Source organism: Marmota marmota, unplaced genomic scaffold (genome assembly GCF_001458135.2).
Source record: "Marmota marmota marmota unplaced genomic scaffold, marMar, whole genome shotgun sequence".
Classification (NCBI taxonomy): Eukaryota; Metazoa; Chordata; class Mammalia; order Rodentia; family Sciuridae; genus Marmota; species Marmota marmota.
This window is the reverse complement of record NW_026000222.1, coordinates 4,180,139-4,196,528: the sequence shown is the minus strand read 5'-3', so window position 1 is coordinate 4,196,528 and position 16,390 is coordinate 4,180,139. Positions and strand designations below refer to the sequence as shown.

Genomic DNA, 16,390 nt, shown 5'->3' with positions numbered 1-16,390 from the left:
GGCGCTGTGGCGGGGCACTGTCTCCGGGCTCACAGGAAGCAGGGTCTCACTGCTCCACTAGCCTTGTCCTCTGTCCCTTTCCATATCTTTCCACCAGCTTCATGATGCTGCCCTCCGAGCGGCTGAGTGGCCCTGGACAATCTCTGGCTGGCTCTGCGGCTCCAGTTTTCTTGGGATGGAAGAGCATAGCTCAAGGCAGCTGCTCCACCGCCCTCCACACAGCTGCTCCCAGGAACGCAGGTTCTTAGTCCCCTGCTGGGGCAACGGCGCCCCAGCTCACCTGCCTCCAGGAGCCTGGGACACAGAGCGGGGACCTGGGGCAGAGCCGGTGTCAGGGAGGCAGGCCTGGTACCACCTGAGATCCTGCCCCATCCTGGGATGGATTCCCAGGAACCAGTGGGGAACCCTCTGGATCTGGGTTCAGCTGAAGCTAGAAGTTTCGTGGCTGTCAACAGAGAAGGGACTCAGCTCCCCGAGGGTGGGGACACATCGGCTCTACTGCTCACTGAGCCCCAAGCACCAGAATCACACCTGGCACATGCAGAGAGATGTGCAGCGGCTTTCACGAATCCACGGAGAGAGCCCACCTCTGTCCAGGGTGACTCTGGGCTCTGCCGCACAGACCAGAGACTGCTGGAGGCAGGAATGAAAGAGGGCAGGGCAATGCCAGTACCAGGTGCCCAGACTGCCCACGGGAATCTCCTGAGGGCCACACCTTGGTCACGGGGATGGGATGGTGATCCATAGGCATGTCGTGTGTGTGTGTGTGCGTGTGTGTGTGTGTGTGTGTGTGTGTAGGGGTGAAATACGCATCGCATGTCATTTCCATTGTGATCATTCTCGTAACATGTCAGATCCTGTGTCTACGAGAACGTTTGTCATGTCATGCACCGTCACCGTCATCTAACTCTGGAACTCCTTCAACACCCAGCCGCTTGGTACCCACCACACAGCCACTCCGCGTTCCCTCTGCCAACCGTGAACCAGCTTTCTCTCTGAATCTCTCTTCAGGATATTTGAGGGAAACTGAATGATGCGATGGTGGAGGTCACACCAAGAGAGGACGCTGGTCAGCTGGAAGTGGGGGGTGGAGACGAGGGCACAGAGGGCAAAGCCTGAAATGAACCGTGGTGCCGTTTGCTGGCAGAGGGGTGGAGAGGGAAGGATTGTTTCTGTGGAGATGGAGGCTAGAAAGTCCCAGTTTTGATCCTGTGATATCCCATCAAAGCACCTGGGGGGGCCCTAGTGGTCAGCTTGAGCCCTGCTCTCAGCCCCAACAGTTCTCTAGACACGTCTGGGTCAGTTTGTGGAACACACATACCTGCCCCACCCCCCAAAAAAATCACTTCTCTAGAAGTGGGGCCCCGGTCGTTTTTGAGTCATCAGCAGTTTTGGAGGGTTTATTTTAGGTGAATCTAATGAGCTCTCAGGGTTAGGAGCACCTGATCCCCCAATCTCAGGTAAGCAAGTAGGGGCACAGGGAAGTGGTGGGATTTACCAAGAACGTCCTCATGAGTTAGAGGCCAGCCTGAACTTGCCCCGCACCTGCATGCTCGCAGAGTTGCAGAGACCAAACCCCAGAGTCCCCAGGAGGCCACGCTGCACTCCTGACAAGCTGACAAGGCCGCTCCTCATCCATATTCAAATGTTTGTGGCCCCACGCGGATCTCTAGAGAAAATTGCTTTCCTTCTCAAAGCTGAACGACGTTCAATTATTTCATTGAAAGTACAAGTGTGTTTTGCATTTTCTTTCATTTTTTTTAAGAAGAGAAACTCAACCAAAAGATGCTAATGTCAGTGGAAATAAAGGCTCCAAGACTGGCGTTAGAGAAATGAGGGAATGAGGGAACATCCTCTCCGTGGTTCTTATTTCTCTCTCACCACTTAATGTCATATTGACTCCATCGGCGCCCTAAGGCCGTGGTTTCCAAACTTCTTTTTAGCAGCAAAACTCTTCTTTTTTTTCCTAAATGAACTCTCAGGCAGGAGCTCTAAATAGAAAACATATAAAAGGTGATAAAGACCTCGGCTGGCCGGGTTTATTGCTCAGGGCAGGGCTTGGTGCGCTGGGGGGACCCCTAGGCCCCTCTCCCCATCCCTGGTTCCCAGGAGCGAGTCCGAGAGGCCGCGCCTCACTGGGGTACTCTCCTGTCAGCCTGCAGTGGCTGCTTGCTTTAGTTTTGCTTTAAAGAGAAAAAAAAAAATGTCCATGATTTGAGCCTGTTCTTCCTGAAACCCTGCTTCTTTAGTTCCGCAGACTCATGTGTCTGTCTGGCGGAGTGAGGAGCATCCGTAGGACAAGCCACATAGAGCAGGAGGACAGCCATCAGACAGGGACCCAGAACCCCAGGGCGTCCCCCTCAAGTCCCTTGCTCGGCACCGTCTCCGCGTCTAGAGCCGGCCTGTGACCTGGCTCATGGGAAATACACTGGCACCCACGAGCGTGCTCCAGGACAGCAGGCGGGTGGTGCGGCAGGCAGCGCCTCGCTTCCTCCTTCGCCCGTCAGCTCGTCCCTGCACCTGAGAGCCGGGAGTTGGGGTACTCCTGGTGTCTCCTCTTGGTGGAAGGGGGCCACCGCTCAGCCCTCCATACCCAGAGTGGCCTTCCAGTCCAGGGTCACTGGGCTGATGAGAGGGGTTTTAACAGCTCCCGAGGCAGGGATCCTCAGACTCCCCACAGCACCTCACACCCATGAGTCGGTCCTGCAGGACCAAGAGCCAGCCTTCCTGGGAGGCCAGGGGTCCCCAGAGCACCTCTGTGGGGGCCGCTTCCTCTGGAGTTGGTCCCCCTCATTACTTAGTGCCTTGGCCCCAGGGTTTCGTGGTCCCTCACCTGTTTAGGAACAGTGGGTGGCCTGAAGCCCTTAACTGGGGATACACTGGTCTCAGCAGGGACTCGGGGTGGATTTAATTCCCTCCAAAGGCTTTTTGGACTATGCAGGCTCCCTGAAGAAGACCTGTCTATCAAAACCCCCAGGCGTCTCCAGCCAAGGAGAACTCCCAGGCGCCACGCTTAAGTCACACGGAGCCAAGGGTGCCCCGTGGGGGCAGAGGCTGGCCAGGCACACGCAGGGCCCTGGGTCCACCCCAGCTCTGCAACAGCAGCAGAAATGACACCTGCCCACCATGGGCTCAACAGTTCAGTTGCCTCCCTTCCCTCAGTAGGAATAGAGAAGGCTGGTCACTCTTCTCACTGAGACCCCGGGGCAGGCACCAGGTGGTCTTCCTCCCTGGGGTCTCCATTCTCCAGACAAGATGACACCAAAGTGTGATGTGCCTCACAGTCCCTCCCCTTATGGGAGGTGTGGCCAGGCCCTGGGTGAACCGCTGACCAGGCTCTCAGGAGCTCCCACCACGGGGGCACCCCTGGTTGTCTGCTGGACAGCTCAGACTCCTGGGCCGAGTCCTGTTGCTCATGGCGGCTGTGGGCCTGGCCTGGCACTTCACGTACTCTTCCCTGGTGAGCCCTCGCTCGTGGGTGTTGAAATCAAAGCTCTGGTGCCCACTTTGGAGAAAAGGAGAAAAAATGTTCCGCAGGCCTTGGGCTGGGATGACCTGGTGGTTCCTGAATGTTCTCCCCCCTGGTCCTACAGGTGCCTCAGGGCTGGCCACGTCTGTCCTGCCACAGGTGGCCAGGGAAGACTCCAGAGGTCCACTCACCTTGAGCGGTGGCTCATAAGCAGCCTGTGACCTTAGTCAGAGAGCTCCAGGGCCCTGTGTGGCTCTGTGGTTAATCACCACTCAGAGCACCTCCGAGGCAGCCTTAAGACTCAGAATGAACTATATTTACCACTCTGGGTTGTGTGCTGTTAGAACTTAGAGATTGTGTTTATGTGCTGTTCTGTGCCCTTTATGTATACAATTAAATTTATAATATTTATAATAATATATATAAACTATTTTATAACATACTACATGTAATATATATTTGTGTGTCTATATAAAATGTGTGTGTGTGTGTGTGTATATATATATATATATATATATATATATATAGAGAGAGAGAGAGAGAGAGAGAGAGAGCGCCAAAAATTTTACATGTAAGCTGAACACAAATGTTCCGCTTTCCTCTGAAACATATTGTTTTACTCTTCATCTTTGTATATGGTGTGAGTGAGAGGGTCAAGATCCACTTTTCCCTACATGGACATCCAGTTGACCCAGCCCCATTGATTTACAATGACCATTAGCTGGAAACTAAATCACATCTAGACATAAAGGCATCCATAACGGGCCACAGATCAGCCAGGGCTGTACATCAGTGAAGGAAAGCATTTCAGAAATTATAGAAGCAAGAGCCGGGCACAGTGGCAGACACCTGTAATCCCAGGGACTCAGGAGGCTGAAGCAGGAGAATCACAAGTTCAAGGCCAGCCTCAGAAACTTAGTGAGGCTCTAAGCAATTGAGCAAGACCATGTCCCAAAATAAAAAATAATAAATAAAGGACTAGGGATGTGGCTCAGCACCCTTGGGCTCAATCCCTAGTACCAAAAATATTTTTTTAATTATAGAAGCAAATGGTGGGGATACATCACAGTGTGTACAACATAAAAAGAGGGAGATACCCACTAGGAAAGGCCATTCCTTCATTTACCGCCACATTTCTCACGTGGTGGCCTCCCCAGCGTGCCATGGACACCTAATGAACACCTGCGAAAATTGATTCTTGCATCTCTTTGCGGAGCTGAGGGCTCATCAGGGACTAGCTGGCACAGTAACCTTCTGGTGGGATCACAGCAGGTAGCTTTCCTCGCCTTGGCCATGACGAAGAGCCCGCTGTCAGAGCAGGACAAGAGTACACAAGGATGCAGAGTCAGGGATCCGTAACTGAGAAGAGCCCTTCCACAGGGTCCAGGAAAATCAGGACACACTCAAATAACCACGTCATTAGGTGTTTGGTGATGAGAACGGGAAGTCACGGGCTGGGAGCCGCACTCTCTTATTTGTTGGTAAGAATTTCATGGGAATCGGAGCAACCTCTATCCCCACTGTCATTGCTAAGACACTGACCTCTTGCTGCACATGCCCGGCTGCGTGCCAAGCCCCTTAATTGTAATGTCGTGTTTATGTCACTCACAGTCCCTATGGGGCCGACCTCCACGTCCTTTATGTAAACGCAGTCTGCTGGAGGCCTGGAAGCTGTTATGAGCTGGATTTCCGGCAATCTCGGCCCTTTTATCCTCGCCAACAGAAATTCAGTTTAGAAATCTTTCCTAGACCTCCTCTTTTAATTCCCAAAGTCAATTCCCAGATGACTACACCCAAGCTTCTCGTGCTCAGCTTGGTTCTCTGTGAAACCTCAGAGTCAATGGCTCCTGCGCCTGGGCCCCTGCAGGCCAGCCCCTTAGAGCCATCTGCTGACCTTCCCCACTCAGCTTCCCAGGGGAACCTTCCAGGCCAACTGAGGAGTGCTGTGTGTGCTCTCCCTCGGTGAGTGAGAAAATCCAGTTCCACCTCTCCCTGAAGATGACCTCTGGGCTTAGTCCATCATCCCTAGTGACCCTCATGTGACTCACCCCATCTTTTCAAAGAAAGAAGGAAATAACTCAGCTCTGAATTGAAAGAGCTCATGAGCTTCAATACGCCATCCCAAGCCAACGGCCCACGATCATTGTATGAAAATAAGTTTTACGTCTGGTATTTGATTTGCCACATAGTTTAACAGAAAAGTAACTTTATCTATTTTTTTCCAATTAAAGGAAGTAATGTTACAATCAATAATTCCTCTACTCTGCTTTGGTAAATTAATGTCTGCCTATTGTTTTTAAATCACAAAGTGAACATTGCTATAGAAATGTAAAATGGTACTATTTCATTTTAATCTATTTAATTTTCCATTCTGGAATTACATAATGGGGTTAAAACATTGAATAGAATTAATAGAATGAGTATTTAATTAAGCAATAATGAGTTTCTAAATGGATGCTCAAAGAAACTAGCTTTATAGTTTATGCAAGAATCAGATAATGGTCTTAACAAAGACCATAATAATTGTGTTGAATGTTTTCTATATTTAAAGATTTTTGTTTTTTTCTGAATTCTCTCAGGAGTAGATTTAAACAAACCCAATTCCTTGATTAGGCTCCACTTTGCTTTCAAGGTAGATTCTGAGTGTCTTTCCCAGCCATCCAGTCCTGCACTAGAAATGCCATAGGCCACCTTTGCCTCCTGACATCAAGCATTCCCCATGGTCCCCCCGAATTCCACCCGGACCCTCCTTCCTTCTGCTCTGTGAACACACAGGCCCCTCCTGCCACCCAGCCTTTGCTCCTGCCACATGGCCTCCGCTCCTGCCGGTCCAGATGCCTCGAAGGCTCTACCCTCCTCCCCTCACTAACTGCTCCTCTTCTTTCAATTCTCAAAGAATTTTCCCGATGATTCTTCTCTAACCAGGTCGGGCACCTGCCCCCACCAACACACACTGTACAGACCCCTCGAGAACCCTGTGATTTCTTCCTGAGCAGTTAACACAGTCTGTAATTATCTATTAGTTCATATCTGCCTCTCCTTCCAGCCCATAATCTGCATGAGAAAATATACCACATCTGCTTTATTTACTAATGTATCCCTAGATGGATGGATGGATAGACAGATGGATGGACAGATAGAAAATGGATAAATGATGGATGAATGAATGGAGGATGGATACATGGATGGACAGATGAATGGATGGATGGATGGATGGATGGATGGATGGATGGATGGATGATGGATGACGGCATGGATGATATGTATGCCGACGGACCCATTACTACCTCTAAGGACACATGAGGGCCACGGTACACACTTCTGAGATTTCCTAGAACATTGCCACCTTGTGTTCTCTGCCAGCCCCTTTGGTCAGTGCTACAGACATGAAAACCTGTGTCCTGGGAGCAGCTGCCCAGGAGGGTCTCACAAACAGGGCTGAACTTTGGTTTAATCAAGTGGCTGGCCCACCCGTTTGCCAGATCTTCAGGCCCAGTCGTGCTGGGCGCCAGCCTGTGTGCTGTTAAGGCACTGTGACCTACCACTAGGTCCCTGAACTAAGAAAAGAAGAACTCTAAGAGGCAAAGAATGTTTAACTCGTTTCCTCACACCACAAAAATGCGATTTTTAAAGCTCATGAAAATCTATCATAGTAAGAGGGGTCAGTGAGCGCGAACGGCCTGGGGTCAGAGTCAGTTCTGCAGGCACTGTCCTGGAGAGCAGGGTGACCAGCCCACCCTGCCCTCGAGCATCAGTGACTTGCCACAGCCTGGCTCCTGTCTGACTTTGTCCTTGGGTGTTTTCTCAGTCCTCTGTCCCCATGTGTAAGATGCCTGAGGCCCCGTGCAGCAGCCCCGTGTGAGAAGCTGCAGACCAGCCAGGAGGGGGCAGGCAGATAGCTCCGCCCTCCTCACCCTCCTCTGTCTAGGCCACAGGGCTCCTCTGCGTGGACAGCCATCTTCTCACGGTGCTAGGACGTAACTGCGTTTCCACGGGCTGGTGGTTCCCGGCACCCTCTAGTCCCGTACACCAGTCCCCCCGATGGTCTGCCCCGTTTCCTAAGAAACAGGTTCAGAAAAGCCACGAGGACAGGTTGTGAGCCGACGCCCATGGCCATCAGCAGGGACGAGCCCTGTTCCCTGGCGCTGGCTACAGTCAGGGCTGGGTGACTGGCCTGGACAATGAGGAGCCTCGGAGCAGAATTGGTTGAAAGCAGAGATTCTGGAATCCAGGAGACCAGGTCTGACCCTGGTTCACACAGGACTCCGGACCAGAAAACCTCTGTCTTCTTTGGGCAGTCGTCTTCATCGGCATCTGAAGGGAAGGTAGCAGGCGTTTCTCCAAGGCCCCTCGGCCCCAGGCTCAGGCCTCCTGCCCACCCAGAAGGGAGGGCACTCTGCTTGACACCTGCTTGACCTCCTCAGACTTGGACTCCACACCCTGGACGACGTGTGAGAATTATGTGGGCAGGTTCAGAGAACAGGGGCTCCCAGGCCTTACCCCCGGCCAGCTGGGCTGGAACAGGACCCAGGCATGTCTTTAAAGCTCCATAGAAAATGTCCACGTGCAGTCAGGGCTGAGAGCCCCTGGTCTGGTTTTCCAGCTCCAGAACTCTGTGGTGTTTTGAGAGCAAGAAAGGACGGGAGCCAAGGCCACCGTCCTCAAACAGGGATCAGACCCGACCGAGGAAGCTCCTGCTGGAGCCATTCCCTGTGACCGCGTCCTCAGTGCCCTGCTGGCCTGCTGTTTTGCATCCTGTGACATGTTCTGGAGCGTCCCAGCTCCCCTGTCATGGCAGACTGGCAACTCCCCCAGGTTTGCCGAGGAGTGATAGATAAATTAGTTCCCATCCCGCCCATCCCCCAAGGCGTCAAGACGAGGCTCCTGATTAACGATTTGTTAGTCAATTAATCAGTGGCTGCCTTTGAAACCTCATTTCTCAAATGAGTTCTCTTTGAATACCAGGCCTTTCTGACATCATCTTACTATCTCCAGATTCACTTTGCTCCTAATTAAAATTCCAAGATATTTCTTCTTGATGTCAGCTTATTGGTATTACTTGTTTATAAAATATTTGCAAACAGATTACTGTTCACCTGTAGTGTGTCAGAGGTAAGCAGCAAAACAATACTTTATGCTTCTGACTCAAAGGAAATGTGTTGATGATAGCTCATGGAACCCTCCATCGAGGAGAAAGCTAATTTTTCATCGATTGATTTATTTCCACCACGCCTACTGGCAACAAGCTTTTGAGATGTACTACAACAAAAACACAGGAGGGGCAGCCTCCAGACTGTGGGTCTCTGTTTCCATAGCAAAGGCTCTCCAGCCACGTGGGTGGTGGGCAAAGGGCGGGGGGAGCAAGCTGCTTCTCTTCCTCAGAGGGGAGGGCAGCTGCAGCAGAGGCTCTGGAGGCAGACCCTGGCCTGAGCCCCAGGCCCCCTGCAGGGAGTCCTGGCCTCGGTTGACCTGGTTGTGGAGTGTGGGCGGGGCTGCAGGAATCGGATCACCTGATGGCTCATGCTCTTGTTCAACAGCAGAGCCGGGGGCCTGGCCACTCCCTCCATGTGGAGACTCAGGGACCAAGGTCCCACCTCGGCTCCCTCTCCCTGGGGGCCTCGGGCTTGTGAGCACTCAGGCAGGCAGAGAAGAAAGAGCACAGGCAGGGGCTCCACGTCTCCTGTCCTCCTGCCCAGCCCAGCGTATTTCCACCCACGTTCTCTGGGAGAGAAGTTAGTCTCGGGACCTCACCTAAGTTCAAGGGGAGCCAAGAGGTGCAGCAGAGCATCTTCCGAGCCATAAGCCTCCCGTGTTATATCATTTGTTATTAAATGAGGTGATGTGGGGCGTCCCCAGTACCGTGCATGCGGGAGGGCTCCACACAGGGCCTTTGCTGTGTACTTTTCAAAATAGTGACAGTCACCATCTACTTGGTTTGCAGTTTCAAGCCACAGTGGAGGAAGGAGCTGTGGGGGTCATCGTCAATCTGACGGTGGAAGACAAGGACGACCCCGCCACCGGCGCGTGGAGGGCTGCCTACACCATCATCAACGGAAACCCAGGGCAGAGCTTCGAGATCCACACCAACCCCCAGACCAACGAGGGGATGCTCTCCGTCGTCAAAGTAAGGCTCTGTGATGTGGCTGCAGGGAGCAGGGAGGGCGGGTGGGACCCCGGAGTCAAGAAGACCATAGACAAGGCCCACTCTCTTCCTCGAGTTCACAGAGCAAAGGGCTGGTGGCCCTCAGGAGCAGCTGTGCCCTTGGCAACATAAGCCAGCACCCTGGATCTCTTCTCCTGTTTTACAGGTTCTGGAAAACCCAAAGTCAGCTGTGACTTTAAGGAAACCAAACTTACACTGAAATGCAATTCTCAGTAGGTTTGCCCCTGAGTTAGCAAAGGATGGGCCAAAACGGAACCTGCAAAGGTTCTGTAAAGAGCTGTGCTCCCAGTGTGAACTATCGTGTTTCATCTTCATCTTTCTTAGCAGAGTCTCCATTATTGTCCTAGAAACAAATGCACAACAGTTCTGGGAGGGAGGGCTTTGGGGAAGCTGCTGGCAACCAGCACAGCCACCCTCTCTCTGGCTGCCAGTGGAGAGGAAGGAGGAAGAAACACGATCCCAAGAACCAAGCCCTGTGTGTGGTCATGCAGAAGTGTCCCCGCGAGGGACGCTGCACAGAAGGGGCCAGGCAGGTCCCCTCCAGTTTTCAAGCTGCTCCACTCTCTCTGGGAAGTCCCAGGGCCAGTTCCTGCCAGAGCCCAGGCCTTCACCGGAACAGAGTCTCTTTCCTAGTAGAGGCCACCATTGGCCTCCAAAGCAGACAGGAAGTGTATTTGTAGTATTTGCAGAAGCAGCGGGCAGAGCAGAGACCTCGCCCCCAACTCCCCATGTGCCGGCACATCCGCCTCAGTTTCCTCATCTGCAAAGGAGGGTGGAGCTACATCAGACCTCTTGGGCAGTGGTCTCAGTCCATTGGTAGTGCTTGATGGAGGACCGTAGGCCTGACCGCCTGTACAGAACAGACATTTACTGCTCACGGTTCTGGAGGCCAGAAGCCCAAGGTCAAGGTGCCGCGGACTGTGTCTAGCCAGGGTCTGCTTTCTCATCGATGGAGCTTCCTGCTCTGCCCTCACATGGTGGAAGAGGCAAGGCCGTCCTCTGGAGCCTTGTGCATCAGGGCACTAATGCCATCATGACCTAATTACCTACCAGTGTCCCCACCTCCCAATGCCCTTAAACTGGGAAATATGATTTCAACGTATGAATTTGGGGTGGCCACACACATTCAGTCTATCGCAGTTGTGAGGACTTCAAACATTAGTATGTACAATGTTCAGAACGGTGACTACTACTCAGTCTGTGTCAGTTTCCTGCTGCTGCTACAACAAATGGCCACAAATGTAGTGGCAAAATTTTTTTTTAAAGCATGCATTTATTATCTTGCAGTTGTGGAGGTCAGAAGTCCAACAAGGGTCTCACTGGGCTTAAATCCAGATGTGAGCAGGGCCACTATCTTGGGAGGCTCTGGGGAGACAGCTCCTTGCCCTTGCCACTTCTAGACCCTGTCCCGGCCAGACTGCAACCCTAAAGCCCGCAGTGCAGGACCTTCAGATCCCTCTCTGGGGCCTCCACTTCCTCTCTAGCCCTTCCTTTTCCACCACTGAATCTCCTGCTTCCTCCTCCTCGGCCCTCCTTCCTGGCTCTTCCTCCGACTCTGTGATCCTTTGGGTCCTCTGGACGATCCGCGACAGCCTCTGATCCCAAGGTCTCCGATCTCATCTGTCCTTTTGCCATGTAAGACCCATGTGCAGGGCTCTGGGGTTGGAGTGTGAAACCCTGGGGGTCATTCTGCCCTCTGCAGAACCGTATCAACAGCGGCACCAGCTGAGCTCCACACGGTGGCTCAGGGTCCTGCCCCTGAGAATGACAGATCTCAGACCCTGTGGCCTGTACAGGTGCCGCCCCCCACGCCCTGCCCTTTTCAACCTCTGGCCTTCCCAGTTCTCCAGTCACACACAGCAAAGTTGTCAGGAGACCTGGCGAGGGCTTCCTGCCTCTGTGGGGCACACTCAGAGCTGAGACAGTCATAGAGTAGCTCAGCCCGGCCGTCCTCCACGCTTGCCCTCAGGCGACTTCCCAACCCTGCAGAGGACGAGACTTAGGTAGACACCCCCTCCATGGTGATCTGTTCCCCCCACGAGTGCTCGCTAGGGCTCCAGGAAACATTAGCGCAGCAGGAGGAGCACTCTCTCCCGGCCCTGCCTCGTCCACAGCGAGGCTCTCAAATGGGGCCCAAGCAAGAATCCCCTGAAACGCTAGTTCAAGGCAGGCTCCCAGGCAGGTCAGCACGGGGAGAACAGGTGCACCGTGACTCTGTGATTCATGGGGCACACCCCTAGGTCCCTGGGGGGCTCCATCAGCACACCCACCCTCTCTGCAGACTGTGGCAGGAGGGACTTGCAGAGGCCAGGCCTCGCCCTTTACCCTAGCCTTCCTTTGCTTCAGAAGGAGGCTGCAGACATGAATCAATAGGAAAGGAGGAGCACCCCCTGCTTCTCAGCACATCTGAGGCAAAACCAGGACAACTTTCTAAAGAGGCAGAGCTGGCCATGCTCTCTGATGCCCTCCATCCTGCCCAAGACTCCATGCATCTGTTAGGAATGCTTTCTGCTGCAAGTCCCAAGATGCCAGACCAATAGTGTCTTCAGTTATAAACAAAATCTAAGAATTTTCCTAATTGGATAAAAGTAGACCAGTCCAGGATTGACTGGCAGCTCAAGGTGTCAGAGAACCAGAAGAGGGTTACCTTACTTGCTTTGGGCATTTTCCTCATGAACATAAAATGGCTGCCAAAGACCCAGGCATCATGTCTTCCCTTGGCTATGTCCCCAGATAGGAAGCAATGAAACAACCAGACAAATGAGAAAGCATGTTCTCCTATGTCCCTCTCCTCTTGCCAGAGAAGAAAATTCTTCTCCAAGGGTCCCTCAGCGAATTTCCTCTTACGTTTCATTGACAAGAAATATATATATATATATATATATATATATCTACCCTTAGTGAAGGCTGAGCAGGTCCAAACCTGGCCTTTTGGCCTCTGCAGTAATAGGTGGGCCAGGGAGAAGGGGTTGGTAATGGCTGGAGGGCAGTCACCATGAGCAGGTCTGCCCTGGCCAATTTGAGGTCCAGCATACAGATGAGCTAACAGGAAGCTGGTGTCTGGGGTGTCCAGCTTCCCGCCCAGGCTGAATCCTGGCAGATGAGAACCTGTTTCCCTTTAACCTCTGATCCGGAGCACCCTGACTTGGTTTGTAGACCTATTCCACAACTGCCAAAAAGCTGTTCTTCCATTGGAGTGGAATCCACCCCGCATTTGAGGTCTATTTGCTTCTCTATCCTCAGAGAAGGAAGCATCCGGAAAGTGCCCTGGTTCCCCACCCTGTGATGGGCTGGGAAACCACTGTTGCTTCACCTCTGAACCTTCCCCTGCTGGGCAGCCCCTGGGTCCTCCATCCCTCTGAGTGTGGGACGCCAGCACTGCACGCAATAGCTATAATTGTTTATTATGGAAAACAATGTAATGTTTCTAAAATGACTGGCTCAGTCTGCAGGACGCTATTTAGGACTCTTGTGCCACCCTCTCTCTGCCCACTGGCCCCTGTGGCTGCCCTTCTGCTGTCCTCCTTAATGGGCTGCCAGTCAACCCCCTGGCTCTCGTGCGTCGTGTCCTCCTAGAGAGCAACCCACTGCCTCCTGCAGCCTGGCCCCAATGAGCTCCCTACTTGCTTTTCCGGTGGACCTGAGAAAATAACCGTCCAAGTGACAAGTTTATCCTGGTCTCACCTAAATGTGTCCCCATGCACACCCGGTCACAGGAGCCCCATTCTGGAAAATGTCACTCTCACTGCATCATGGGACTCCTGTGACGTTTGGTCCCCAGGGCTGTCGCAGTGCTATTGCTTGTGATGGGTTTCTTTGTGCATCTGACGCAGCCCACTCAGTCGCCAGGGAGGCATGTGCCACCAAGGACCTGTGCAAAATCACGGGGAGCGGCCCTCCTCAGGGGCAGCTGTCGGCAGTGGGCAGGACAGTCATCACTGTGTAGGGCTCTGCTGGCCTCGCTGTGTGACTGGCCTCTCTGTCCCCTTTCCCAGTAAGTGGTCATAGAGCCCCCGCATCTTGGTGACAGCTGAAAATGTCCCCACACGTTTTCCACACCCTCCAAGGGCAAAGGGCCCAGCGTCCTGGCCCACATGCCAGATTCTCCAGTTCTTCTCCCTCCGGGGCTCCAGAGGAGAGACTGTCACCTGGAGGTGATGTAGAGGCCAGCCTTAGCCTCCACGGCAAGGGAGAGGAGCATTAAGGCAGCCCTGGTTGGCCTGATGGTTTGGTCCGGTGTGTGATGGAGACGGGGTCCTTGCTCTGAAGCTGCCGGAGCTGCCCTTCGGGTCTCTCATTACCGAGCCCCGCAAGCGTCGGGAGTTAGAGGTTACAGGCAGGAAGCTCTCGATGCCTGTGTTGCCCGTGAGCTGCTGCAGAGGCAGGAGGGAGGCCGGGGCCTCAGGCTCGAGACAGGTATGGCCGTTTATTTCTCCATCTGAGCACGTCGACCCTGTCGACCTCATTTGGTATTTACGTGTTTCATTTTCTTAAAGAAGACTCCCAAATTGCATAAGACCAAGGCCCCAAAGCCCAGGTCCCTCCCTGCGCTCACAGGACGTGGGGGGCTCTGTGGGGAGCTGTCCACCCTCGTGGCACGTGCAGGTCCTGACCCTCCCGTCTGCCTTCTAGCCCCTGGACTATGAGATCTCCGCCTTCCACACCCTGCTTATCAAAGTGGAGAACGAGGACCCGCTGGTGCCCGACGTCTCCTATGGCCCCAGCTCCACGGCCACCGTCCACATCACCGTCCGGGATGTCAACGAGGGTCCAGTCTTCTCCCCGGATCCCATGATGGTGACCAAGCGAGAGAACATCTCCGTGGGCAGCGTGTTGCTCACGGCCAATGCCACCGACCCCGACTCCCTGCAGCATCAGACCATCAGGTGGGTGTGCGCTCGGGCCTGCAGACGGGGGCCCCCTGGGCTTCTCCTCCCCGCCACGGGAGTTGGTAGCCAGGAGCAAAGTGCCACTAAATGAAGCCTGTGTGTGATCTGGCCAAGCAGGGACAGTGGCAATGAGGAGCCTGTGGCTGGTGGAACCAGGGGACCGGCTCTGTGTGAGCAGAGTCCCCGCCCCTGACTCCAGCACAGGAGGAGATGGCCTCAGGGCTGTGTCCCCACAGGACCATTCAGTTCTGCTGGCACCAGGGCCACTCCCCAAGGGAGAGAAAGGGGCCACCCAGGTGGCACTGCAGAGGCCGGGCCTGCCTTGCCCTCACCCCACTTTGTGAGAACGGCCCCAGCTGCTGCATTTACCAACAGGGCATGGTGAATCCAGACAGGCTCACGACTTGCTCAGGGCTGCCCGGCACAGTGGCCGAGGGGTGGGGCAGAATGGGGCCATCTGCCATGCCCACGGCCCCTTCTGCTGAACGCTGGTTGACTCCAAGCTGTCAGAGGAAGGCACAGAGAGGTTGCCTGCTACCTCCAAATGCAGCGCAGCCTTAGGGTTGGAGGTGGGGCAAGGAGGCAGAAATGCCCGTCTTCATTTCTTAGGCTCTGCCTGGTGCTTAGACAGCAGGTGTTTTGTAATGAGATTTAATTAAGTGGTCGTTACTACGGTGTTTTCAATGTCAGCAAATACAAGACGCCCTCGCTGGGACATCTTTTCACAAATCAGCATTTGTGCGGGTCCAAATGTGCGCTTGCCCCTGCCAAAGTTACTGCCTTTGCCTCCCAGATCTGATCTTGGCCCCTTCTGTAAGCACAAATGATCAAACACAGACACACCCATGATAAACATGCCACTGGTTTCCCTGACTTGAATACCTGTGGCACAGTCGCCCGGCCGCTTTCCTACCACCGAGCGAGCTGCAGGGAAGGACGAAGATGAGTGTCCCAGCCCTGAAGAGGATTTGTTTTTACAAGGAAACTTCCCGAATGCCAGCTGAACTGGATAATGGTGCAGAGTAATACCAAAGGCCAAATCCTATAATAACGTGAATCTGAAACAGACGTTTTTCCTCCTCTCCCCTCCCCACGGCCTGGTCTCTGGCAAAGGAAATGTGCAATTTAAACATCAAAGAGAAAGGTTTCCTAAGCACTTAGACGGCGAGCCTGCAGCCTAACGGACTACAAGGATGGGTGAAGGTAGGGCGCCTCCAGGGGGTTAACGGTGGTTTGTGTTTCTATAATAGGAGGCGAGCAGGCGATTGGGGGTGAAATGAGTGGAAATAGGGTTGGTGTGGCCAAGCCTCGGCTGTCACGCTGTCACCACTTGGAATACTGCCCAAAGTGGCAGGGTTCACGGGGAGGGGCGGGGTGGGGGGGTCTGGTTCACAAGCCACAGGTCCCACTGAGGAGCAGGGAGTGGACAGGTGGGTCAGTCTGGGTTCCCTGATTGAGACAAGCTCTGGCTCACTTGGAAAAGGGCAAATTGGCCAGAAGATTCTAGGATAATGATGAGGAACCAGCTTGAGACAGCACAGGAACCAGGCCACCCCCGAGGCTTCAGGTGACAGGAGCTGACAGGCTGGCACTCAGGCTCCCACGGGGACAGCAAGCCAGCTCCCGACCCTCAGCCCACTGTCCACGTGCCAGGGCGAGACTGCAGAGCCAGGAGCCTCCACTCAGGGCACCTGGACAGAGGGGCCGCCCACCCAAGAGGGCTGGGAGGAGGAAGCGAGCCCCGCCTGCCCAGGCCCAGGGATGGGCCCAGGTGCCGCGACCCCTCGCCAGCAAGGGAAAACACGACACAGGATTCTTCTTTCAGCAGTTTATTCAGGCCTTGATTCATGTATCATCTTCTAGTGACCC

At 53.7% G+C, this 16,390-nt stretch overlaps 1 protein-coding gene across 2 annotated transcripts in view; it reads left to right on the top strand.

Annotated features, from left to right (window-relative positions):
• Positions 1-16,390, top strand: part of Cdh13 (cadherin 13) — a 1,261,125-nt gene that overhangs the window by 1,162,842 nt on the left and 81,893 nt on the right. For both annotated transcript variants that reach the window (XM_048792348.1, XM_048792349.1), the window contains 2 exons: positions 9,411-9,593; positions 14,265-14,518. In XM_048792348.1, coding sequence (XP_048648305.1) covers positions 9,411-9,593; positions 14,265-14,518 — 437 coding nt within the window. The remainder of the gene's footprint in view (positions 1-9,410; positions 9,594-14,264; positions 14,519-16,390) is intronic.